This window comes from Anser cygnoides, chromosome 1 (assembly GCF_040182565.1).
Source record: "Anser cygnoides isolate HZ-2024a breed goose chromosome 1, Taihu_goose_T2T_genome, whole genome shotgun sequence".
NCBI lineage: Eukaryota > Metazoa > Chordata > Aves > Anseriformes > Anatidae > Anser > Anser cygnoides.
Window position 1 is genome coordinate 56141258 of NC_089873.1, and position 25942 is coordinate 56167199.

At 46.8% G+C, this 25942-nt stretch overlaps 1 protein-coding gene across 2 annotated transcripts; it reads right to left on the reverse strand.

Moving 5' to 3' along the window:
• Positions 1-205: 205 nt before the first annotated feature.
• CYTH4 (cytohesin 4) lies at positions 206-17952 on the reverse strand. 2 transcript variants are annotated; one of them, XM_048048266.2, is made up of 14 exons: positions 17609-17952; positions 14520-16930; positions 12421-12503; positions 10044-10141; positions 9723-9789; positions 7270-7388; positions 6801-6881; positions 6067-6179; positions 5356-5504; positions 3366-3477; positions 2837-2913; positions 2409-2480; positions 1651-1805; positions 206-1337 (listed from the first exon to the last, which is right to left on the reverse strand). In XM_048048266.2, exons 2-14 carry the CDS (start codon positions 14545-14547, stop codon positions 1265-1267), a joined length of 1227 nt encoding a protein of 408 aa, XP_047904223.1. In that variant the 5' UTR covers positions 14548-16930; positions 17609-17952; the 3' UTR covers positions 206-1264. The 2 variants fall into 2 exon arrangements, with proteins under 2 accessions (XP_047904223.1, XP_013036467.1); XM_013181013.3 differs by lacking the exon at positions 14520-16930 and having other exon boundaries at positions 17609-17942.
• Between the last annotated feature and the right edge of the window lie 7990 nt (positions 17953-25942).

Sequence of the window (25942 nt, forward strand, 5' to 3'; positions counted from 1 at the left end):
TTTCCATTCCCTTTTTCACCTTTCCTCCTGTCCCGTTTATTTCTCCCAAGAGCTGCCCGCCTGTGCCAGCGCTCAGCCCTCCTGCATCTTGGGTGCACTGCAGAGCTGCGGCGGTGCTCCGTCTGCTTTGCTGCACACAGGAACACGGCACATCTTATCTCACATCCTCTGCTTTTATCACGAAAACGATCGCGCTGCCCTGAGGTTTCGGCTTGTTTCAGACACTTTTATTTCTTCACACAAGAGACAAAAGCAGCAGGCGCCAGGTGAAACCAGTCTGTGAAGGTGGGAATGCCTCTGTGTGTGTGCATGCCTGTCTGTATGTGCGTGTGGTTTATATGCACCTCTGATTTGTCATGCCTGCTGGCTGCAGACCTTTCAGATACACGGTCTGGGCCTCTGGGGTGGTGCAAAGAAGCAAAGTTTGCTGGGAAGTCATCAGCCAGGGGGAGAGCTAGTGTTTGGGGTTCTTCCCTGGGGGGACCTGTGGTGGTCCCTGAGTATCAAAATAGAGAGACAAAGACCCAGAGCTGCTTCCCTGGCCCAGCAGCCTCTATACACTCAGTGTACACCTTATCTCCCCATCTAACAGCAATTACTTCCTAAAACCTATGTCTCAGCTGCAGAGCAGGGACTTTCCAGGATTACAGCCTTCATGGCTGTAGGAAGAGGTAAGGAGGCTCTCTTCTGAACAGAGAGCTTCTTATTTTCCCTTGTCCTCTGATTTCATCCTGGAGATCTTAAATATCAGCTGCACGTTCGCCATAACCACTGCACTTCTGTTCAAGGAAGAGAAAACAATGGAGCTTTTCTACTCTGCAACTGACTGGACCATGCTTTGCTGGCCTGAGAGCACCCACATAGTTCCTCAGAAAAATAACCAGGCCTCATCTGATAGCTGGAGGGGTTGCCTGGGGGCTGGAGACGTACTGGAGACATTCTCTTCTCCCCTCAAATCTTGTCCTTCATGCCTGGAGCTATACGGAAGAACCCAAAGGCTAGACACTGTGCAGCCTTTGTGTTATGACATGGGACATGCTGTGCCCACAGCTCAGACAGCCCTCAGCGGGTTGCACCCAGTGCCTCTGCCTTCAGGTTGGAAAGGGAAGAAGCAAATCTGCTAAGTTGTCCTGTCAGTCATCTTCCTACCATGTGGGAGGCAGAGGGAGTCAATGCTTCTGAATTTCTTCACTGGAAGTGCCCCGCATGAGAGGGAAGCTGCCCAACAAATACAGTTTCCTGCTGCCAGTGACCAGCTCAGGGCTCAGTTTTTGTTGGCAATCTTTTTCTTTCGGGCGGAGACCAGATCATAGAAAGGATCCTGTGTTATGCTGGTCCTGGAAATAGAGGGAAATGAGAGCAAGAGCAAGAGATTTAATGCTGGAGGACAGCACAGGCAACCTACCTGAACCTGCCCAAGAGAGCTCACCAAAAAGTAGGACCGGAGATTTGCAAGTAGAGGAGAATTTAGCTATGGTTAGATTCTCCAGAAGGGGCCTTAAAACCCCTTGACATCAAGCAGTTGTTAGGCTGCAAACGTTTCTCCCCGCCCTCTTTTTCAGGCTGTATTCCCTGGTAGCCAAATAAATTGTGTGACTGTCCCAGGGCTGGACAAAGACAGGCTCAGGCTTCCGCTTCTGGTCTCCTCACCTTATTGCCTCAATCCACTCATCACGTTCTGCTGGTGTGGCTGCTGAGATCTTGTAGGACTGATGCTTGCCTTCAACCACCTTCCCATCTCCATCTGTTTTGCAGGCTTTGATCTTCTGCCCTTTGCAGTTGGGATTAAAGAGCTCGAAGCAGTTCTGTCAGAAAGGGAACAAAATGGAATTGCAGCAGAGGACAGGGGGAGCAAGGAAGCTATGCCATGGGTGACAGGGTCAGAGAGCTTTCAAAAGGGAGGAAAGCATTGACTGTCTTTGAAATGCAATAGTCTCACCTTCCCTGCCCCGAGAATCCCCTTATGTTAGATCTCCAAAACCATGCCTCTGAGGTAAACACATGCCTCCTATGAAGGGCTGGACACTAAAACAGCTTTCATGGAGAGGTGGAGTATCAGCAGTTATCACAGAACACCTTATGGGATCTGTCACCCTGCTTCATACATAAAAATCTCTCCCCCTTTTGAGTAGATGCGACATCCTCTCTTTTGCTTGCTACCACAAAGATGGAAGAGGTATTTCTCACAAAGTCATGCCATATCAGGGGAGTGGCTTTGCACAGAAGATGCACAGAGAAGAAAAAATGCCCCTTCCTGGGCACGTTCCCTAACCCCACAGCACTACCCACCTCCCCCAGAGCCAGAGCGTGCCCCCAGCCACCTTGGCCCTCACCAGTGCGTGCACCCTCTCTTCCCACTGAACACCCGAGAGCCTGCACTGGCAGAGTACCAAGCAGTGGAGACTTACTGGCTTTTTGGGGTCATCCACCTTCCGGACTGATAGGTTCTCCAGGGGGATAATGCCCAGAGGCTCTTTGTCCTGCAGGCAAGGAAATATAAATTAACACCCAAGATGTTCCCTACATCTCTGCCACTATACATAGCCTCTCTGATTTCCCAGACGTGTGTCTTTGTGGAGGTGACAAGTGCAGTGTGTGCCTGCATTAACACTATAGGGAGCTTATTTACAAGAGGCCACAGCAATAGCTTCAGTGTCCAGCCTCTCCCATCATCCAGACCAGAGGAAACAGCATAGGAGAGAAGGGAGGTCTGAGCTCAGACTGGGAGCATGGCGTTGAAGGACAGAGCTGCCCCCTACCCTCTGCTCCTCCCTGGCCTCTCAGGGGCTTGTAACCACCCAGGACACAGTTTCCCAACCCAGAGTTAAACCTTTACCGTGGTGTATTCAAAGTAGTACAGGCAGTTGTCAGTCAGAATGAACCAGCGGCGCTTCCAGGTTTTCACACGTCCTCCTAAAGGCAGTGAGATTCAAAAGCCATTAGTCCCACACTTTGCCATCCTCCCCCCAGCCCTGCTCTATACACACACATGGGCAGGCTGATTTGATGCCCCAAGGAGGAAACCGCAGTGCTCCCCACCGAGTTGATGCCATATGGAGGACACACACAACACACAGGGAGCCAATTTTGCTGTGGTGGGGCTACGAATGGGGAGGGGTGAGGGATATCTTTCTGGGTCCCCTTTTGGAGCAGAGAGACCCTGTAGGAGAGGGGCTGGGAGGAGAAAGCGGGCTCAACAGCAGATTTCAACAGCAGGTGTCAGCCTCACCCCACTGCAGCAGTGGAAGGACAGTGGAGATGCTGGTGCCCGGCTGGGTTTTTGGATGTGGGCTCCTGGGGGAGATTTGTGATGGGCGGCATGAGGGCAGGGAACTCAGAGGAGCTAGGGGAAGCCTGTCCCTTACCTAGTTTCAGTAGCCATCCCTCGCGGCTAGGGTTGAAGAAAGTATGCGTCAGATCATTCCCATCATCTTCTGGTATGGAGAACGGCTCGTTCTTTATGCTCTCAAACAGATTCTGCCCCGGAGCATTGGAGGGGGGAGAGCGAGAGAAAGAAAGAAAGACACACTTCTGACAAAGCTTGTACACAGCCATCCCAGGCCCTTCACGCTACATAGGGGCAGGTGAAGGGAGAGGAGGGTGGACAGTGAGTACTGGGGATGCAACAGCCCTCAACGTACACCTCACAGGGTCTCAAAGGTGATTGCAAATTTTCTGCATCCTGTGTCAAAAAAAGAAAGAAAAAAAAAAAGAGAGAGAGACCCATTTTGGAAACTCACAAAACCACGTGCCTATATCAAAAACAGGCTGCAGTGACTGACCTCAGCATGTCATGCAAGGACTGACTGCTGTGGGTGGCAACGAGGTAATACTAAGGAAGTGTAGGGGTGGGAGGTGGGTGACACAGACTGCAGCCCCATTTGGGCTCTGGGTTGGTGGTGCGCCATCCAATGATCAAATACTCTGTCGAGAGCTTGTGTGCAGAGACCAACGCGCGCATCTGCATGACCGCAAGGAGACATATTTCGCAGAACCATGGCATTTGGCATTGATGATTACACAAAATGTGACTTTCATAACAGCAGAATTGACAGAGAGGCAGGTTACTAGCTTTCAAAGGGTACCAAGATTTTGCTCACATCACTGGCATTTACCATCACTTATTACCCAAGTCATGAAAAAAATTAAAAGTACAGGCTCCTGCAACTTTCCCCAGATTGCGTGAAATAAATGACATACTGGAGAAAATCTAAAGCTTTTATCCTGAGGAGATGCTGCTCAGCAAACCCAAACACAGGGTGCAGGCAGCCTCTTTGATGCAAAGCATGAGTTATTCCACCCAGGTTGGCTGAGTGAAACCAGACAATTGTCATAAGCCTGCCGACTTCCACCTTGCCTAAGAGGGCAGGTCCTGTGCCTGCACAGTCCCTGGAAACTGGTAGCTCCAGCTTTTGTAATAGGTGCCTCTCCTATCTCTGTCTCCCCTTCTGCATCTTCATCCTCTGCGATCAGAGATGCTATGGACGTGCTAAACGTTTTATAGATGCTGAAAGAGACCCTGACACTCAGCTGGGGCTTGTTGGTGCTACTTGCACAAAGATATATCCTGCTGTGAGAGAATTCAGGCCCCGACTGATGGGAATACTGGAGAAAGCTACAGGTATTCATTTAGGTATGAACAAGGGGAAGGGATACATACTCTGGGCTACATTAACATTGCCACAGAAGCACACATCCTCAAGAAACAGCCAGTTCCCTAGGAAGCTAGGGCTTTCTGAGATGGCTAAAGGAGCCAGGTGTCCAGCTAGGTCCCAAAGAGGCGGGTGCCCCGTTCACACAGCCTCAGACCTACACAGCACACAGAGACCCGACGCTCTGCCCCCGACTTCCTCCCACAAAGGTGGTGTTGCACTCCCTGGGCTGCTCACAGACATCTTTTATAGGTTGTCTTTGTCTCACACTCCCTGAGTACTTGCCTGCACGCCACATATTTAGGCCATCTCTTACACACTTGCTCTGTCTTTGTGTGTGTCTCTCTCTCAGTATGTCCTCCTCTGGCTCACAGTTACAATATCTGTTCCTCTCTCACACAGACACGCTTAAAAAGACAAACTTGCTTAAACCCATACTGCTATTCACTGAATGTCTCCAGACATGTTTCTCTTGTCCTCATCAACAAGCATGTGTACAGCCTCTCTCCAAAGATGTTTCCATGTTTTCCAGATTTGTTTTTGTACCTATTTCCCTTTTTCCTTGAGTAGCCCTCCCCCTTATAGGGCAGAAGGTCAATAGACCTGCATTACACTGAGACCTATGGACCTTTGATTCTCAGTGGACCCCAAACCAGAGAGAAAACAGGACTGATGGAAAATGGGAGGCCAGAGCGTTTCTTACCTTTAAGAGCTCTTCTGGCAGGTCTGCTCCATTGTCAATGCCTCGGTTGATGGATACAAATCTTTCAAATGGGGGTTTATCTTTCACATTGGGATTGTGCAGGCTAGTGTTAAGCATGATGATAGAGAAGGAGAGTATATAACAGGTATCTGTCAATGAGAAAGGAAAAACAGGACTGATGGCATTTGTCTTAGAGGACAAATCAATCCCCATTCTAACAGGTAGCTGGGCTCCAGTTACTGGTGAACAGCCTCACCCCCTCAGCTGTAGGAGGAACAGGGAGATTTCTCCTATGCTAGACGAAAGACAGACAGGGCTAGAGGAGAGTTGATCTCCTATGATGGCAAGCTGGAGAGATCTGGTCAGGTAACAGCTCTGCTAGCAGGGAAGTTTCTACAGACCCATGTCTGTAAGTCCTATCCTTGCTGTGATGAGGTGCACTTCACGTGGGGCTGGGAGCACTTCTCAAGCCTAATCCCTGTTGGGATGGGATGGAGCACAGTAGCAAAATGAGGACTGAAGATCCCTCAGCCTGCTGAAAAGCTTCACAGGAACTGGTCTGCCTCTTTTAACTTAAGGTAAGAGAATATGAAAGACAGCATCCACACTTCCAAGTGATGATTTCTGTGCATTGTGAATTGGAAAGGAAGGCTCCTCTCTCTAGGAAACAGTGGATCTCAGCTTCACAGGCCTTCTTCTCCCCATAACTACCTGTGGACTGGAATACTCCTGGGTTACACTTGCAGTACCAGTTGGCAAAGGCCTCCATCATGCGGTCAATCTTCTGTGCTTCCCCAGGCAGCCGGAAGCTCCATAGGAACTGTCTGTCAGGAGTAGCATGTCAGAGGGTTAGTCAGATGGTCTGCAAGGGGCTTTTATCCCTTCTCTCAGCCCATGAGACACCACGAAAATACAAGAAGGCATCCCATCACACCAGGGAAACAACACAGCACAGGAAGCAGGAGATCTGTTTCTCTCTCTACAAATTCCTTGGGTTCATCAGCCTTAAACTCCCTAAAAGGAGGAAGCAGAACTGAGCATACTGTAAACATCCTTTTCCCTAGGGAGTGCTCTGCTGGCCTGTAAGAGAATGAGTTGCTCTAAGGCAGAATTCACTTTGTCACTGACATAATGGACACTGTGGACTGATATATTCCCTGGTACAAAAAATAAGTTACCCCATCCATTGAAGTTATGAATGACCCACCTCGCTTTCTCCATCTTCCCTGTAAATGGCTAGAACCTTCTACAGGCCATGAAAGTGGTCTTCCAAGGAAAATTTTGTTAACACCTTGCAGAGAAACAGGCTTAGAACCAACACACACAGCAGGGCTTTGGGATGCCCCATCTCATCCCAGTGTGGCTTTCATCACTTTCCTGGGTAGTAAGACCCAGTGGCTGAGCAGGTTCCAGCTCCATCTGCTACCTTCTACACGCTCACTCACCTTAGTGCCTGCACCAGGTTGAGATTGGCAAATTGGTGACATGCCACGAAAGCTTGGAGGATCTGAATGTTTGTGGGGTCCCTGGGAGAGGACAGAGGGAAAAGATTAGAAGAGAGCTTTGGCCCTGCTCAGTTTGGATGCCCCGTGGTGTGACGACATGCACCTGGACCCCTCCCAGCCTCCCCATCCCCTCTACCCAACAAGGAGCCAAGATGCATGGGCAACAGTCTTGTCTGGGAAGACTGACTCCAGTACAGATGGAAGGACAGGTAGTCCATACAGCCAGCCTTAGCCACACTCCAAAGGACATCCTCCAAGGTGTCCTGCCCACCGAGCCCACTGCAGTGTGAGATCACATTCAGTGATCTCCTGCCTGTGGTCTCCCAGGGGTCATCTAAAAGGGTGGCTGAGAGGGGCCAGGCAGGACAGAGCCTCTAACGGGCCTCCTCATCTGGGCTGGGTAGCTCACCTCCCACCCAGGTAATCCCCAATGGCTGTCTTGTTCAGGCCTTCACCCTTGTGGAGGAATTTGGCAATTTCCTGCAGGTCTGAGGATAATAGCTGTTGCTCAATCAGGTACTGGATCCCCTGGGAGAGGAGAAGCAAGACAGCAAAGTTAGACAGATTTTTGGGCTGGTGCAAAGGTAGGACTTCAATATCCTGATATCAGCTTTCCCTAGTTTTGATGATTTTGCCTCCTCTGTTAGTCCCCAGCCCCTCCATGAGAGGACACTGCCATCTCCCCACCCTTAGTCCATCCATCTTTGTCTACTGCAGTGGGTCAGTCTCACACCCAGTTCATCTATAGACTTGGAGAAATATTTCACTGAACTGGAAACTAAAGCAAACAAAAAAGGGCAGTGTAGGCCAGAAGTCCAAACAGTCAGGTAGATTTAAGGCAGTCAAAAGTGTTCCTTTTAATATTTTCAATCAAAGTATTGTAGTGTTCTGTCCCTAATTGCCATTTTTTTTTCCAAATCAACTTAAAGAAAAATGTTTGCTTGAAAATAAGAAGACCTAATTAAAAAATATATTCAAACAAAAATGTGGGCTTGATACTTTTTTTTTCCCCCAAATTTTCTTGTAAGCCACAGAACAGAAAAGTCTGTAATCTCTTAAGCTCCATCTTCCCAAGCCAGTAAGGATGGAGTGTGTTTTTTAAAAAATATAGAGAGCCTGAGATGGGCTGTGCAAACAGCCAACATTCTATTTTAGAGAGAATTTTATGATTTTCAAAGTTACAGAAAGTTGCGGTTTGGTTCAGATTCATAACAATATCTAAGAACACTGCAATTCTCCAGACCACACTGCAGTTCTCCTCACAAAATGCAATAAAGGAATGAAAATTGTTTTAGATCCATCAAAATGTTCTACTTCAACAGAATCAATTCACTTTGTCTTGTAATATATAAAAAACTATTTCTATTATGCCCCAAAGAAAAAGCAGTTTCAAAAGAAGAAATTGGAATGTTTGGGAGATTTCTCCACACTATTTTCCTTTCTTTTTCCCCAGATGAAATTTCAGTTAAATCAATTTAATTTTGCAAATTATTGCAGTGACGGTGGAGCTCCATTTTCCAGAAGAAAATATTTTTCCCAGAAGATTTTGTTCAGCTGTATTCCTAACGCTTACCTCCCCTAGACTTGGGAACTTGCCCTGAGCACTTGGAGATAGGAACTCATTTCATCAGCATTGCCTGGATGAAATACAACCTTAGCAGGAAGTAGCAAAGAAAGTTCCCTGCACTGCAAGACTTATCAACCTAAAGTATGTAGAAAAAGGGGAGCAATAAACAGAGATCTGGGTGTGCTTATTCTAAATTAAAAACAATATGGACACATAGTATAGGAATTTGACCAGGCTGATCAGCATTGAACTAATAACGCTAAAACAGTTTGGAGTCAGAATTGATTTGGGCATTTCTGCACAGCATGGCACAGTGCTATAGAGACATACACCTCTGGGGCCTCAAACCAAGGTCAGACAAAAAGACAGAAAGGAAGCCTGCTCTCACGTGAGCTGGAAGCACCATTATCAGTCCTTTAAAACAGCTCCTGCTGGCAGAGGTATGTCCAGGGATTGACATGCACTCCAACTGCAGTGTGGGCTGGGGAAGGCATCCTGATGGTCTCAGCAGAGGAGGAAAGAAGGGATGTAAAGTTGACACTCAGACCAGCAGCTGTCCAAGCTGCTAGCTGTGGTTAGCTGCTGATGAGCGGTTGTTCAGTGCAGCTTGTGGTTTTCTTTATAGAGCTCAAAAATTGGCCCACCAGTAAGGTGGAAGGAAGACAAAACTGTCTTTCTCACATCTTCTCTACTTAGTCACGCAGCTTTCTGCAGAAGGCTGAAGGCTATGGGGTCTAGACACCACTGGTGAGAGTCTCAGAAAGTGGAGCATCTAGACTCGCTCCCCAGTCCAACTAGTACGAATGAAACCAAAACTAATTCCTAACCAACAGAGGCAGGTTGGCCACTTCTGTTCTGAAAGAACCAAGGAACCTGACACACTCAGAACTTCCCACCTTCTCCTTACTTTATCCCCCTCCATCACATTACGGGCAATTCTCAGCCTCATACGGGCAAAAAGAGCTGGGCTGAGGAATAGAATATCTCTTGATACACCAACAACGTTAAACCATCCTCCCTTTATTTCTTCTAGCTTTGGTTTGCATCTGATAGGATGCCCTATGTGGGGAGTGCCCTACTTGACATGGCGAGGCAAAATAGCTTGATCTTATCAAAATACCTTATTCAGGGATAGGAAGGAAGGTGCTACTGACTGGAGCCTTAGCAAGGTAGGAAACCAGCCCCACACTCTCTGGACATAGTTCCTTTGGCATGGGCAGCTGCAAGTGGACCAGTAGCCATGAGAACCTCTTCCTCACAGCTTTCTCCTCATAGCTGGAATGAGCAAATCCTACCTTTGCAGGGTCCATGTTGAATTTCTTCCGACCCAGGGACAGAAGTTTATCCCTCTGCGACAGTTTGCTGCAAACACAAAGAAGAAGGGAAGTCAAACTTCTAATAAAGGTGTTTCACTTAGGACACTCACAAGGCAACTCAGATATCCCAAGGTAAGATGTCTAACTGCCCAGAAAGAAAGAGAAATCTCAGAGCAGAATAGCATTCCTGTCATCATTTTCCTGTCCTTGTTGTGATCCAGATCCCATTGGTGCTTTTGTTTTCTCAACATCAAGAGGGAGACTTTATAAACAAAGGAATACCCATCTTGTTCCACTTGCCTGGTCTGCTCCCCAGGGTTGTGGTCTGTCTCTTGCCTCTCTTCATTTTGGAAGCATTCAATCTCTGCAAACACTTGGGCAATCTGTTCCTTCAGCTTCTGCAAAAGAAATATCAGGAGAGTGAAAGTGATTGAGGGAAAAGCAACAGATGTAAGGAGCATATTTTACTTCTTCCCTCAGTTATAGAAGAAGGCCAGGTCAGCTAGTCAGAACCAGGCAAGGGTGTCTGTGAAACGTGCACAACTTCGATGTGACCTTGCCCATCCAAAAGGGATTCCAGCTGAAAAAAAATAATAATAATGGGATGAAGGCGCAGAGGATATTCCCATGTCTGCTGTCATTCAGGGCTGGATAATCAAGCTTAGTCAGCCCAGATGAGTCCAAGAATTCATCCCAGTGCTGACTTCAATTCTTCAAACAATGTTAGATGTGACTCTTTACATCATGCACATTTCCTTCTAGTTTTTGCTTTGCATAGCCTAGTTACACATCCAGGATAGGGGAAGTGGAACCAGTAACTGGGAGGTCAGTGTGGACCAGAAATGGCCACGTTGAGAAATACAGAGTTTTTAATGCTTCTATCACTCAATACCAGTGAGCTGATACCTGTCTTTAGGTGAAGAAAGAGAGGAGGACAAAAAGAAGAGGAACCACTGACAAATTTTAAGAGTCAGTTGCAGAATCCAGTTTCCTTTAGGTTTGTGACAGGCCATAGCCTTCTTGGCGGGATATTCTGTGTTACCAAGGAAACCACGGTCTCAGAATCTCCATGTTTCCCTTCTGTAATTTGGGTCCCCCTCAGAGCCAGAGTGCATCACAGCTCTCTTCCAGGAATCACTCAAATTATTCCTTTTGCAAACCAGAATAGGCAAGAAAAGAAGAGTTGTTATATGAAAAATTTTGCCTCAACTAGGAGTGACGATACAGTGGTGGTGTGCACCCTAGCAGAGAAACTGAAGTTCTCCAATATCCTACAATTTAAAAGATCTTCTGGACTTCAGTTTTGCTCTGACCTTCATTTTGTTTTGCTTCGTCAGTTTGCCAGAGCTGGGCGTGTTCCTTAATAAGCGTAAGATATTGCACAACTGTCACAAATACGTGATCTTAGCTCCTGAGTTTCAAATGATTATCAGCTTTGTTATTTTCTTTTCTACTGTCTTTTGGCGGTGTAGCAGGCAAGATTAGGCCTGTCCTCTTTCCTCCTCTTTTTCCCCCACCAGACAACAACCCCCCTGTCCCCAGTCTTTGTGTTAAAGGGTATTGCTAAATAGATTCTGAAGAAATCCAGATGGGAAAAGATTTCTATTTCTAGGTACCTGTTCACCTGAACTCATCCTGCTAAACTGGACAATGCACACCCGACTGGCTAATGGCTTTAGGATTTAGAATAAGGGTCAGTGCAGCCTAGCATCTTTTCTCTGTCCATAGTGGGTAAAAAATGTAGTATTCCTGCTCAAATATCATACTTCCTACAGTGCCCATTGCCCATCCTGAAAACCGAAGAGATAAAAAACAAGCACAAGCAAACCACGTGCACATATATATTCACAGTCTGTTTTGTAAGAGGAGGCAAGACACCATTCTGATTTTGCAGCAGAAATGTTAAGTCTGGAAGCCTGAGAAGTGATAGGTAGTTTGGCTTAATCCTTTACTCTATTCAAGGAAATACTGCACTCATTCTCCAGGTATCCGGACATCCTCATGCTGTGCATGCAAACTCAGTGCAAGATGAGAGCACACATTCCACGGTGATGGAGGCAGAAGAGCAGAAGTTGTACAGCCCCATGCATGACTGTGATGTGGTAATATGGACTGATTTTGAATCTGTCACTTTCAGACTGTTTAGGAGTCAGTGGAGAAATGTTTGGGTCTGCTAAAAGAAAAGAAGAAAAGCAAATTCAACCATGGAAGCTTGTGTGGAAGAATGTTCCATCACACCTTTCAAAAGAGACTGGGTCCTTCAAGGAGGGCTTAAAGGTTCATGAATGGAACAAAAATTTGAAAAAAAAGATGGATGCAGCAGGTAACTCAGACTGATATGTCATTATAAGGTAATCAATAATTTGAAATAACCATAAATGCCAAGCCAGATCCCTGACAATATGGCTTAGTAAAATCCTACTCATTTCCTTAACCCTAAATATACAATCCCAGTTCATCCCCGTTAATGAGCTGATGACAGTACCACAGGTTGGATGGATGCTGGTGACAAATATGCCAGGGCAGCCTGCAGCTCAGAATTCAACTTGGATCATGCCAAAGCAAGTATCTCCTACACGGGAGCACTTCTGCATGGCCTGAACTGTTACACGTAGAGATTCCTTGGTGAAGAGTTTTGAGAAGGTTAGTCAGACAGGAGGAACAGGATGGTCCTTACCTTAATGTCCTCTAAGAGCTCTTCTCTGTGCTGCTTTATTGTCTCTATTTCAGCCTCTTCAGCCTCGCTCAGGTCAGATGACCCTGAAAGAGCAAACCGTTGCCTGTGAAAATAGTACTGAGGCCAACATAATCACAGGAAAAACCATCTCAATTTCTCAGTGCCTATCCTCTCCAAGGGTCATGTCACAGCAGCTCTGATTTCTATGCTCCAACATCTATGTTCCATGCTGTTGCAGCCACTGTGCCTGAGCTTTGCCTTGCAAAAGTTTATCAGTCCAGAGCCAGCAGCACAGCCTCATATATCCCGCCTAGTAGCCAGCCTCTCTGCTGGTAAACCTCTAATCCTGCAGCAACCCACCCACCCACCCACACAACCAGTTTTAGTCATTGCAAGCACAATGAAGAGGTCTTACCAAATGCTCTTTGGTGGTTTTTTGTGTCAGTCACCCTTATGTACAAGGCCTTTTGATTCAAGCAACCTGTGACCTAAATACTCCATCTAACTCCAAGCCTCCCATGAAGAGACACTTGCTTCATTGATTGATCCACCACAGCTAGAGACAAAAATGGGTTGAGAAAGAGAATCAAGATTTTTCAAGTCTGAGGGCAGGATCTGGGGAATGAAAGCCTTGCTGAAGAAGAAGCATCCGTGGGAGGCTGTTAATCTGCTTTCCTCCCCACTGTGGACTACAGACAATACAGAAATACGAACAGGCTTCCTTGCAATGTACAGGAAGTCAAACAGATAACAACAGAGCCAAGGAGACCACAAAATGATTCATAAAAGACCTAGAAGAATTGGGGTGACAGCACTGCTGCTAAATATAATCCTGCTGAAGCACAGCCTCTCCAGCAAGGAGAAAGAGGAGGTGGCAGCACAGAGAGGCAAAGCAGATGGTAAGCCCCAGGAAAACGCAGGGGGCTCACACAAGGCTGAGGGCACTGGAGCTGCTGGGAGCTCACTGCAGAACTTGCAGCCAGAATCCTTGCTGCATCTGAGCACTGAGAGAGAGATTCCCCAGCAAGTCAAGGCAACTTAATGGATGCCCTGCTCCATTGTTTCATAAGCCAAAATCCCCTGGGCCTCCCATCTTCCTGGAAAAAGAGGAAGTGGAACCAGCTGCCTTGGAAATTCTCTTAGTGTGGCTCTCACATGCAAAACAACTGCTATAAATATGAGTGGGGAAAAAGGGGAAGGAACCAGCCAAGAGAGACAAAAGGAAAAGAGGACAAAGGCAGTCATCTTGGAGTCCATATTGTTCTTTCCTGCCATGGACACAACAGCCGATAAAGACCTGCCTTCCCTGCTTCTGATCTTTCCCCCATCCTCCTGGCTGGTTGGGTTTCCATGAGCTAAGTCACACTAAGGTGTGCTCTCACCTTTCTCAGGCTGCAGCCTCTCCCCATCGCTCCTGCAGCTGCTTTAAAGCATTGCATTCCCAGGGGAGAGGCTGTCGCATTGCTGGGGGGAAAGCACCGGGCAAGCAGACAGCATGAAACCAGGGATGGCAAGGGCTCACGTCCCCTCCCAGCTCTGTGGGCAGCCCTCACGAAGAGCTGAAAGAAGCTGCCTGCTGCTGAGGACGGTCAAGAGAGGAGGAAAATCCGTGTCACTCGGCAGCTCGCAGCGCAGCGGCTTTGCTGCTCATCAGGCGGGTCGCTGACTTCCCCTTGAACGTCTGCCCTGCCTGTGAGCAGCGCCTGGGTCTTTCAGTTTACTTTGGGTCTGGAGTCTGCAGGAGATGAAGCCAGCCTCTCAGTCTCCTCAGCTTTATTTCCCTCACCCCTGTAGGGTCCAGTAATTATGGAATTATTTGTCACATTCTCGCTCAGACACTGTCACATATTTCTTTCCAACGAAGCACTGCAGCAGGACTTACCTGAGGAACCTCTCCTTCCCCCCACCCCGTGCACAAAGTCTGTGGTGTGGCTGGTTGCTTTGCTTCAGTTGTTCCCTGTCTGCCGAAGCAGCTCAAAGCATCTCAAAGAGACCTGAGGCTCCCAGAGGGCACCATCTCACCCGCACGACCCCCACTGAGATTGTAAATAACTCTGTCCCCCTTCCTCCCGAACCTCTGAAAACCCCAAGTGATTTACCTGTCCAGTGTGTCGAAATGAGAACCATGTGGGAAAGACTGTGAGTGGGGAGGGTGGATGAGACGAAGCATGTGAGTCACGAAGAAGGGGAGGGAATCAAGAGATAAGACAGGGTGAAATGGGAAGGAAAACGATGCCTGGAGCAAAATTTGAGAGTGATTTACACAGAGTTGCACAGAGGGTCCTTGTAAGGTTTCCTAAGCAGCTTAAGTCCCCGATATCCTCAGAAAATAATTCTGAGGTCAGTTCCTGCACGTTACTCTGCTTCCCTAACAGAAGGCCTAATGCTCTGCTGAAGGCTATTTTGAGGCTGTTCATCAACTTTACTGTATGCATTGGGGTCTACAATTAGGGGAAGTGAATGCAAAAGGCTCATTTGGGGAACTGTCCACAGAAAGGCACAGAAAGCAGCAAAGGCAGCTGGGCAAGCAGCAGATGAGTGAATAGGAGCAGACTGCCTTGCCTCTCCTTCCTTCTCCGCTTTCAGAATGAGCCACATCAGTAGGAGAGGGAGGCTCTGAGTCAGCCACCGCCTGGCTTACTCCAGCACCTTGCAATGGCACAGGGAATTCAGCCCTGCACCTGGGTGCTGGGGAACGGCTTTCAGAACTGTCAAAGTCCTCACGACCACCAAGTTCCACTTCCCTCTAGGGCTAGATCAGGACACAGATGAAGCATAGCCCTTGTCAGGCTTCTCTGCACAAGGGAAATTTCACACTGATGAAGAACACCCACAAGTTTCAGGGGGATGCTGCTACCCAAACCAACTCTGAAGTCTTTAAGTCCATGCACAGCATGCAAACCATGTTGATACTGGTTGGCATCCTCTCCAGAGAGGACCTGAAGTTGCTGCTTGGAATTTATTTTCAGAGAGTGAATGTTGGAAGGAATGCACATGAGCATGGCACTTGTAGGACTTACGCCTTGAGGCTGAGGTCATGAAGACCTGCCAGTTCTTCATGAATTGCCCAGGCTTGTATTCTTAGTGCTGTTTCTCAAAACAGAACACAGACTTCAGTTCCAGTTGTGGAGACTTATGGCCTCAGCCTCCCCATCTGGAGGGCAGGCTTAAGTTACCCAAAAGTCTGGGTGACCAGCAAAGAGAAGAACAAAGAATTCATTTCCCATAGCCATGGGCTGTGCAGAGCTGTCCACGTGCTGAGTCTTCAATCCCAGGCAAAAGTATATGAATGGAGAATGTGGCATTTGGAGAATAGAAGTGGGAAGTGAGCACACAGGAGAGCTGGAAGGATGGACTGCAGAAACATCAGCAGAAGGTTATCAAGAATGACTGTGCCTGTAGCACCGTTACAGACCATCCATGTGCTACCCACCCACAGCGTGACAGCAGAGGTTCGGCTGGCCCATTTGCACGGTAAGGTAGGGCTCTGAGTGTGGCTGCTGAAGGGTTTGGGAACACCTACCCATAACAACGCACAAGCAGAGCATCCTGGTGGGCACCTCCTGCGCGGGTGAGGCTGTCTGGTAGAAGAATTTCACCTCAATTCTCTATTTATTCACTTATTTATTTTTATTAATACAGCTTCCGTGTCATCTCCTGTGCAGACCACCACCTACACTAGTGCCAGGTCGGTAGCAGGAAGCTCTCCAGCTCCTCAGTCCCCTCCCACCCAATCTGTCTCTCTCTTGCAGCTACTCTACAGTTCTCCACTAGCCGCTGCCAGAAGAAATTCAAAATGGACCTCACAGAGATAGAATTTGCACAATCCAGATACAGGGGGGAAAGGTGTGAAGAAGAGCAGTACCCCACTGCACTACTGCAGTGTGCAAATTTAAGACAAACAGCTTGGCAATGCACAACTTGAGTGAATGAGTGTTGCACCACCTGTTCTGAGGACCTCCACTTCTGCAGAAAGCACACCCCAAAAGAAGAAACAAAACATGAAGTATCCCATCTCCTCCTGCCCAGTTTGTCTCTCAGCAACTTTGTCCACCATGGATTTCAGGTGGTGAGGGCCAGGTGACTTGAAGAGCCCTGCTTTCACCAACATGAATAGCCAGATGCTGGCAAGAGCTCTGCCAGAAATTGGTCCTACCAATTTCCCTGCCAAGCAAGCCTGGTATGCAGTTTGATCATGCTCTCTTTTTTTTTTTTTTTTTTTGACTAAGGAGCTACAAGGTGCAGAAGAGTTGTTCAAAGCGGGCACTGCTTTTTTCCACTTCATTCTCTGTTCCACTTCCTACACACAAGAGCTGGCTAGGACAGGGGGTCAGACACAGCAGGGCCATTCCACGATGATCCCTTTTCTTCCTGGCCCTTGTTCAGCCTCAGTCCTTCCCACTCTCAGACACACGGATGCATAGATCTTCAGAAGAAGGCTGAAAATGTGCAGTCCAGTAGTGTCCCTTTCTCTGCTGAATCCCTACCACTTTATCCACCATCTGCCGCACTAGGAAATAAAACCCGAGATCTCTCTCAGTTCCTCAGATGTGGCTTACCTTCCCCACCCACGCCTGCTTTTTTAGATTATTTCAGGACAAGGCAAGCCCACCTGCAGGTCACTTTCAGGTGTTAGAACCCGAATATAGTCACTAACCTTTGACAAACATAAGCAAGAGAGGCTACCAGCGCCAAAAGACTAGCGAGCTTGTTGCACTGGGACACCCAACTGCATGAGACACTCTGCAAATGCAAGCCAGCCTCTGCAGGCTGTAGGGAAATGTCACAGAGGAGCTTGCAAGCCATGCCAAAGTTGCATGGAGAGAAGCCAAACCTTATAGGTGCTCATCCCAAGTGTTGCATAAACCCTTGATATCCCCGAGTCAGCTCAGCTTAGGATCACCAGCACAGTAGGCACTCTGAGCACAAGAGACATTCAGGTCAGTGGGAGCATTTCTCCTGAGCTGAAAGGAGTTTCCTCATGAAAGAGCAAGTAAAAGCAAAACCATGCCTGCTGCTCAAGGCTGCCAAGCAAGTAACTGTACCACCAGGGATCTTCCACCATCTCGTTTCTCCTGCCACCAGCAGCAGCATTCACTCACCACTGGGATTTCATGGTGTGCTCTGCCCCATCAAACTGGGTGCACAGCCCTCACTGAAAACAAGACAAAAGGCGGTCGAGGCTTACCAGCAGGAGAAAAGTCCATCCTGAAGAGCCCAACGTGTTTTCCACAAAGGTGTTGTTCTTCCTTGCTTTCTGCTTGCTCAGATGCTTCACAGAACTGAAACAACTTGGAGCCAGTGACCAAAACTGCAGCAGCTTTAGGGGGGGCGGGTTGCCCTCTGGCTCCTCCCTTCCCCTCCTCGTCCCTCCGACCACATCTCATGAGCTTGTATCAGTGAAGGAAGCTGTGTGTGCACGCTGCTCTGACCTAGCAGAGGCTCCTTGGCTACTTCTGCAGTGCAAATCCACAAATATGCAATGCAAATCCACCCCAGCAGCTTTTGGGGAGAACATCTGAGCCCACATTTGTGTTTGAGGGGACTGAAATGAGCAGTGACAGTACCTTGGGATTTTGTCTGGGACACTCCAGTGAGAGAGGAGGATAAAAGGAAGTTCCTGATTCAGAAAACCCATCTAATTCAGGAAGTGGTTTCATTTTAAAGGAAAGATTCTTCCTGTGTTAATTCTGCAGCAGGTTGTGGGTGGGTGAACGCTCCAGAACTGGAGGGTGGTTGATGGAGGCCGGGGAGAAGAGCGTCTTTTTCTTCTTTTCCCTCCCTCACCCCCCACTATGTGATGTGTACTGTAGGTCTTGCTCCTTCCATTAACAAACTGAACCAAGGAGGAAAGAAGTCCTCTCTCAGGTTTAGTGATACTCCTGCTGATGGAAAAGCTGGGTTAAAATGTTTTTAGAGGGAACCTGTGGTTCTCTCTTCATCTGTGAGACAGGAGAAACGTTCCATTCCCCCAGTCCCTCCCACACATACACGTACACACAGTTCCAGAAAGCTGTGTTCCCCTCACTTCCCCTTGAGTTAGTTGTATTTGGTTACCATGTACACTGTCATTCTTGCTTTCCGTGGTTGATCTCTGACATTGGCAATGTGGGGAAAAAAAAAAAGGAGAAGTGCGCAAGAGAGCACCATGCCAGAGCCAGAAGAATTGATGAATAAATAGGTCAAGGTAAAAATCAAACCAGATGTAATGCCCAGGCAGGACTCTTGCTTCCTCTAGCAGGACTGAAGCTGTTGAGGGACAGCTCCTGTCCATGTGTGAATATTTGCCTCTGGAGCACTCTACATCCTTAGCATCCCCAGCTGTTGCTGTACTCACAGCAGGCCTTGAGCAGGACAGCAAAGGAAAAGTGCTCTAATGAACTTCCAAACAAAAGTAGGAGATATCCCAGCCTTGAAGGCATTGTGTCAAGAGGTGGCAGAAATTCAGGATGGCTCCACGCAGGCAGCTGGAGGCGAAGCTACAAATAACCTGTGATTGTTAGGAAGAGTTAGTGGCAAACATTCACCACTTACTTTCCATATTCAGGGTCAATAGTTTTAGAGAAGAATCTAGAAGCTAATTTGGGAGGGATAAAAGGAAGAAGAGAGAAAGCTGTATTATGCAAACTGATTTCAAATCATCGTACCCATGTCTGCCCTGACCTTCAGCATGCACAATTTCTGTTTTTAAAGTTTATCAGAAGCTTGCCTTTGGATCACAGCTTGCCAAGAGCCCACCCTTGAGATTTTTTTATCTGTCTTGAGATTTTGGGCCACATCAGAGGAGAATTCACTAGCACACAGCCCAGCCCAGTGTCCCAGTTCCTGCACTGGGGATGGGTCCAGCATATCACCTCCAGTACCACCATCACTGTTTTCCATAAAAAAAAAAAGATGTTTCAGCAGATGTTTCAGCTGACATCAATCAGACTTACCAGCTTAAGGCACTTCTTTGGAAGACCTGATTTGCCTGCCTCAAGGGTAGATGATATATATAGACAGCTTGATCAGAGCTGTTCCAATACATGTGTCTCTAGGCAGGTCAAACCACAAACACCCTGCAAACACTAAAATGGATGTCACTGTACGCTGCAGAAATACTCCTAGCCACTCCAACGGAGACCAATGCAAAGCCTGTACCTGTGTCTCTAATCCATATGTGCTTCATCTCTTAACTCCTTCATGCTTCTTTCTTCCACATCTTTGCCTGTCTCCTGTTTGGAATCCCTGACTGCCTTATTCTGGGACCTTGCCTACTAATTGTGTGCTCCACAATACAAAAAGGTTGTTAAGGTACTTGGAAGAGTCCAGAGGAGGGCAACAAAGCTTGTAAAAGGGCTGAAAGACATGTTCTGTGAGGAAATGCTGAGGGCACTTGGTTTGCCTGGTTTCGAGAAGAGGAGGCTGAGAGGTGACCTCATTACCCTCTGCAACTTCCCAAAGAGGGAAAATGGAGAGGGAGGTACCCATCTCTTCTGGTCACCAACAACAGAACACGACAGAATGACATAAAGCTGCACTGGGAGAGGTTCAGACTGGTTATTAGGAAAAATTTATTTACCATGCAGGTGATCAAATGCTAGAACAGGCTTCCTAGCAAGGTGGTTGATGCCCCATGCCTGACAGTGTTCAAGAGGCTTTTGGATAATGCCCTTAGTAATATGTTTTAACTTTTGGTTAGTCCTGAAGTGGTCAGGCAGTTGGACTTGATAATCTTTGAAGGTTCTTTCCAACTGAACTCTTCCCTTCTCTTCTCTTCTCTTCTCTTCTCTTCTCTTCTCTTCTCTTCTCTTCTCTTCTCTTCTCTTCTCTTCTCTTCTCTTCTCTTCTCTTCTCTTCTCTTCTCTTCTCTTCTCTTCTCTTCTCTTCTCTTCTCTTCTCTTCTCTTCTCTTCTCTTCTCTTCTCTTCTCTTCTCTTCTCTTCTCTTCTCTTCTCTTCTCTTCTCTTCTCTTCTCTTCTCTTCTCTTCTCTTCTCTTCTCTTCTCTTCTCTTCTCTTCTCTTCTCTTCTCTTCTCTTCTCTTCTCTTCTCTTCTCTTCTCTTCTCTTCTCTTCTCTTCTCTTCTCTTCTCTTCTCTTCTCTTTCTCTTCTCTTTCCCTTCCCTTCTCTTCTCTTCTCTTTAGTTCAATGCTGACCGCTACTATTTTCATTCAGCTAATTTTGGTAGCTTTATTTTTAACAGCGATTGTCCTTGATACACTTTAAATGCTTTCACTTATATCAGCTAGAGGAGTCTGACTAGGGTATATACCATTAGAAAACTGCATAATTTTATTCCATGTAATAATGAAACACCTGCAAGAGATGCTTCTCGTGAGGGAGCACAAGAAGCAAGATAGGATCATGTGACTATAGTAAGCCTAGAGCATCTCCCACTCTTTCCAAAGTGCAGGGTAATTATATCTCCCCCTCCATGCCCTTATTCCCTCACCCTTTCACATGGCACACAAACTGATATGGTTCCAGGCTTACCCTGGAGCAAACAAGTGGTTCTTCTATTTAGGAATCCTAGACCCAAATGATAAGTTAACAAGCTTGAGCACCCCAGACAGACAATAGAGAATTGTGGTGAACGCAGGTGGTTAGTAACACTATCACAACCAGCAATGCATCTGGAAATGCCCTTAAGTATGTAACACATCTTCTGTGCTTGTGGCATGAAAATACCATGAAAGAGCTACAACACAAGCCTTTCATTATTTCAAGTGAAAAAAGAGTGGGCAGACAAAGGGAAAAAACAAAGAGAGAAAGAGCGAGAGAGACGAAGAAGGGAGGAAGGAAGCAAGTAAGCAAACAAACAAGCAAGACAGTAAGCATGTGATAAAACTTAGCTTTACCCCAGGGCTATAGAAACATCAAATGGATCCTAGAGGAGAAGAGAATTAAATGTTTTACTGTGTGGTCAGAGCTATGCCATAGCCAGTGGCTCAGAGTACGTGGGTTCTCCCACTGGTGTTGTCAGTAAGGTCAGCATAGATGCAGCCTGGCTCACATACAAACTAAGCAAGGAAAATTTGACATGCAGCAAAAATCAGCTTATGCTGGAAGATACTTACATTCAGGGCATCAGCTTTTACATTGGGCACTGATTCTGGCATATTTCTCCTAGAGAAATCTAGTGTATGTGGCCTATACATTCGAAGAAAACCACTATGATGACTACTGCAACATCTGCGAAAAGAGTAGCCCAGATCACATCAAGGGCATTTCTCATCAAGTAATGCACTTCCTGGAAAAACAGGAGACTAGAGGAAGAACCAACGAACATTTTCCAGGCAGCAGAGATTATTTTAACAAGGCAAAGAATAGAGATGGGACTGGTGACTCCTTGCTCAAAGATAGGCCTGACCCAGAGGTACAAAGTTTTCTTAGCCAAGCAAGAAGAGGTGTCAAAGAGGGAACAAGAAGACTGGGAGGCAAGGGGGGTATTGTGGGGCCTACTTAGTATCAAGGTAAGTTAAGGGGACTGGGACGGGTCGGGTATGTCTTGGGTTGGGTTGGGATTTGGCCCTTTTTGTCCTCTCCTATCACTTTTCACACCTACCAGCCCACATGAGAAGCAGTTCTTCTCCTGAGCTGCTGAGAACAGGGAGAAGAAGAGACAAATCCCTGGAAATTAGTACTTTTGATAGCAGACTGGGGCTAGATCCAGTAATTGCTACTGCCAGTGCACATCCTTTCCAGCCATGGTTATATCAGGCTGGGGCTGTGCAGGCAAGAGGTAGGAGAGTTTGTAATGGAGCATCCCAGCTGGACCAGCAGATCTCATCTCATCAGGCCTGTTACATTAGGCAGACTATTGATATAAGCTTAAAATAATTATGTAATACAAATAATTCCTACTGCTTTCAAGGGGATAAAAAGAGTGACAATGCCAATGCTGTATATTTTTCTGTGCTGACAATGTCAACTATTACAACAACCATGCACAGAGGGACAAAGTACAGGTTTGTACAACTTCAATAGCCTCTTCAGGAGGTGATCCAAGGTAAAGCAGCACTAGAGAAAAGACAAAAACACAGTTTTTCATATAACAAATAGAATAATTGCAAGAAGCAACACAGACTGACAGCCAGAGCAATAACTCAGGATGGAAATGTGAAGGCAGAAAGTAAAGTTACTATTGCAGAGTACCCGAAATAGGCTGTTCTCAAATGCTTTTACTAGTTCAACAAACTAGAATTAATTTATTTTTGAGTTAGAAAGATGGTGATTATAAAAGGCCATGGGGGGGAAAGAAAAGGAAATAAAATGTTATAAAGATTACAGGAGCTTTGCTTGCTGTCTGATAAACTTCAATGATGAGCCAGAAGTATATTTTCTTGTATTCAGATGTGCAGCAATCTTAAGGCTTTACGCCTTTGCAGAAATGTAGAAGTCAAGTGGAAGATTTTATTTTTGTAGTTCAGGAAATATTAGTCTTGTAAAAGAGTAGCTATAGACCTCCTTAGTACTCTGAACAGCTCTTTTCACTTCCCTCATGCAGCTTTCCTAGAAGATTCTACAGCTTACCATGAAAAGACATATTAGATCTGGTTTTACAAAACAGTTTATCTAACAACTGATAAAGCATGAAGACTGCTAGCACGCAAGAGATCTAAGTCAAGCATTTGACACTAAATTAGAATTTACACCTCTACTCTAGTCTCTGTTACCTCCCCACAACAATAGACAGGTGAAAAATTCCATTGAACCACGTGAGCAACTAGTGAGAAAAGATGCTCGGTCAGATATTGATCTATATTTATCAGCATTAAGTAACAGTAGTATCAGTGATGTGGAGGCTGTCACCAGCTGAAAACAAAGTGTCTGTAAGAATGGAAACTGATATCAGAATCACCAGGGACATGCAAAAATACAGAGAAGCAGATAAGGCCAAGCCATAAAAAATTCAGTGTGATTTAGGAGTCTGCAAACAACTTCTCAAGTGAGGGAAGTGCAAGTACGAATCAGCCCTCACAAGGACCTTGATCCTTAAAGGTCTTCTGCTTACCCAGGCACACAATGGAGAAGAGATGAAGGAATGGAACCCCTCTCAGTGCTCCAGAAAAGAGGTTGGCAGTGGACCAACTATTTTGCCCCAAACCAGCAAAGCTGAGAGTGGTCACAGCCAGAAGACAGACCAGCCTCCACGATAAAATGTATGGACCAGCTGCCCCCTAGCTTCAGTAGGGCTGGTCTTTGGGAAAGCCCACGAACATGACAGGTCCAAGACTAAATAAACACCATTTGCAAGTTGAGTTACTTCTGAGCTTGAGTTACTTTTGAGTTATGTCATAAATGTAGGCAGTTTGTGTTCAGTGCGACTGGATTGGAAACTTCAGTTTTTTATCAACTTTTGCTTGACGGGGTAAATTTAGGATAGAGAACCCCTGGTATGTCCATATCAGAAAGAGCATCATGGCCTGAGATGCATCGCCCTGTTCCACTTATGATCTGAGCTCTGAATTCAGGGCAGGCTCTCAAAGAAACATGGCAGTTAGTGGGAAACCACAGAAGTGAGGGGAGAGGGGGGCAGCAAAAGGGAGGGGTGGGAGCTTTGGAGAAGAACAGAAGCAAAGAAAGAACTAAAAGCGGGAGACAGATGGTATGAAGCTGTGTGAATGGGGAAGTGGGAAGAGGCAAAAGGGGAATATAGTAAGAGGGACAGTTTGCAGCTCAGCCAGGCTGAAGCAAGCTAACGTCTTCCTTGGTGGAGGCCCAGCACACACAGAAAACATCTCTTGGCCACACAGAATTGCCTGAGCAATAGGTCACATAAAATAATTATATCTGGGCCCAGGGTAATAAGAATACCTGCTGAGGCCATGCCCTGTGTATGCAAAGAAATGAGACCCATGTTCCCCCCAGGGAAGGATTTCCCTGCCATTCCTTCTGTGCTGAAGCACAAGCCTCCTGCTCAGCTTCTGCCCTCTCGTGCAGGGCTGGGAAGCACAAACAGCTCTGAAAGAGGCCCCTGATCCTTGTCGTGTCCTCACCGAGAGAATAGAACACCGCAGGAAAAGGGGGAGAGGTGGAATGATCCAAATTCCTCTTTCCTTTGCATTTTTCTGGGGGTAAAGTGCTAATGTTACGCATCTCCCTTGCCCACCCTCCCACATGGGTGCTGTGCACACCCAGAGCCCTGGAAGTGTCTCAGAGCAGAATCATCCCACTGAGCAATTCTTTCCCATAATGTCTTCCTCAAACTCAGCAAAGGGAACAAGAAACCCCAGAGGGGTGCCTGCCTTCCCTCAACCCCACTGCATATGCAGAGGGAAACTCATGTCAAGAGCACCTCTTGGTGGTGTAAGAGCACATCAAAGCAGCAGCAGCAGCTCTGTATGTGCTCACTTAAGGGTTACAGGGCTATTTCCTGCAGTTTCCTTCCCTTTCCTTCAGCATGCACAATTTAGAGGTTTCAATGTAGCAGGTACTAGTTGTTCTCAGAGCTGTTATAAGGCATACTATTTGAATGTAATATCCCATTTTTAATAATTTAAATATGATAGAAAGAAAACCCTTAAAAACCTTTATGTAAAACCCTATTGTTCCTCTACGTAGCTATTGGCAGAGGACAGATGCATTTAGATTCAGAGCACAGATCTCCGACTTGGAAGAAAACTGGCTATCTATTGCAGTAACAGGCAATTGTCTTTCAAAAGTGATTTGCTCAGGAGGGGGATGGAGATACACCATTTTACCAGGACTTTCACTGCTCATTTTTGGCCACACAGAACTACAGCGTCCATGAAATGGGGCTCACCTGGATGTGAGTATCAGCAGTCCCTCCTCCTTGACTGCTTTTAACACGTCTTCTTCTTACCCTCTCCATTCCACGCTGCCAATCCCACAGGTCCCCCTGCAGGACTTCAAGGACAAAAGCACACGCTGGCAGTCAGCAGGTCACTCTGTCCCAGGTAGCACTCAATATATTCTCCATCTCTTTCCATGCCTTTTCTCTTTAGCCCCCATCCTTCCCACCCCAGGTGTCCACTTTCTGTTCTTCCCACCCTACATCTACCCAAGCACCTTGGGGTTATTTGAAACCTTCAGAGAAAAGCTCTGTTGTAAACAAAAATGTTCTTCTGGATAAGGTGATTCCAAATGCAGTTTCAAAAATGCACAGGAAAGAATTTGTTTTCTGTCCCAGGCTGTCTGCCCAACCTAGAGCTCCCTGAATCCCTAGGGTCCCCAGCTCCCAGGACCCTCAGGATCCCAGAGACCTCAGTTTTCACCCAGACATCTGCCACAGAGAGTTCCCAGTGTGTCCAGTTGCCCGGGGAGCAAATTGCCATCAGACGTCCCAAAACTTTCCAACTGAGATGTGTCACAGCTTTCCAAACCTTTTTGACAAATGGACTGATGTCAAGCTCAGAATTTCTCTCAGACAACTGTGCCCCGTGTGCCAACAAACTGCGCAAGGGTTGCACTTCACATTTTGCTGGTTTTGCAGGCTAGCTACAGTCCTTTTTCTACAGCCTGCACACCTACCTTGACACTTGCTGGGCAAGGATCTGGGGTTAGGATGGGATACACTACT

Bases quoted from the DNA above. Each gene is read 5' to 3' on its own strand.
- CYTH4 (XM_013181013.3), bottom strand. From the start codon at position 17,807: ATGAGATGTGGTCGGAGGGACGAGGAGGGGAAGGGAGGAGCCAGAGGG. The intron at 7,389-9,722 runs GTAGGATTTGCT...CTCCTCTCCCAG, and splicing joins TCAACATGGACCCTGCAAAG to GGGATCCAGTACCTGATTGA. The intron at 3,478-5,355 runs GTAAGAAACGCT...GCTCCGGGGCAG, and splicing joins TGCCAGAAGAGCTCTTAAAG to AATCTGTTTGAGAGCATAAA.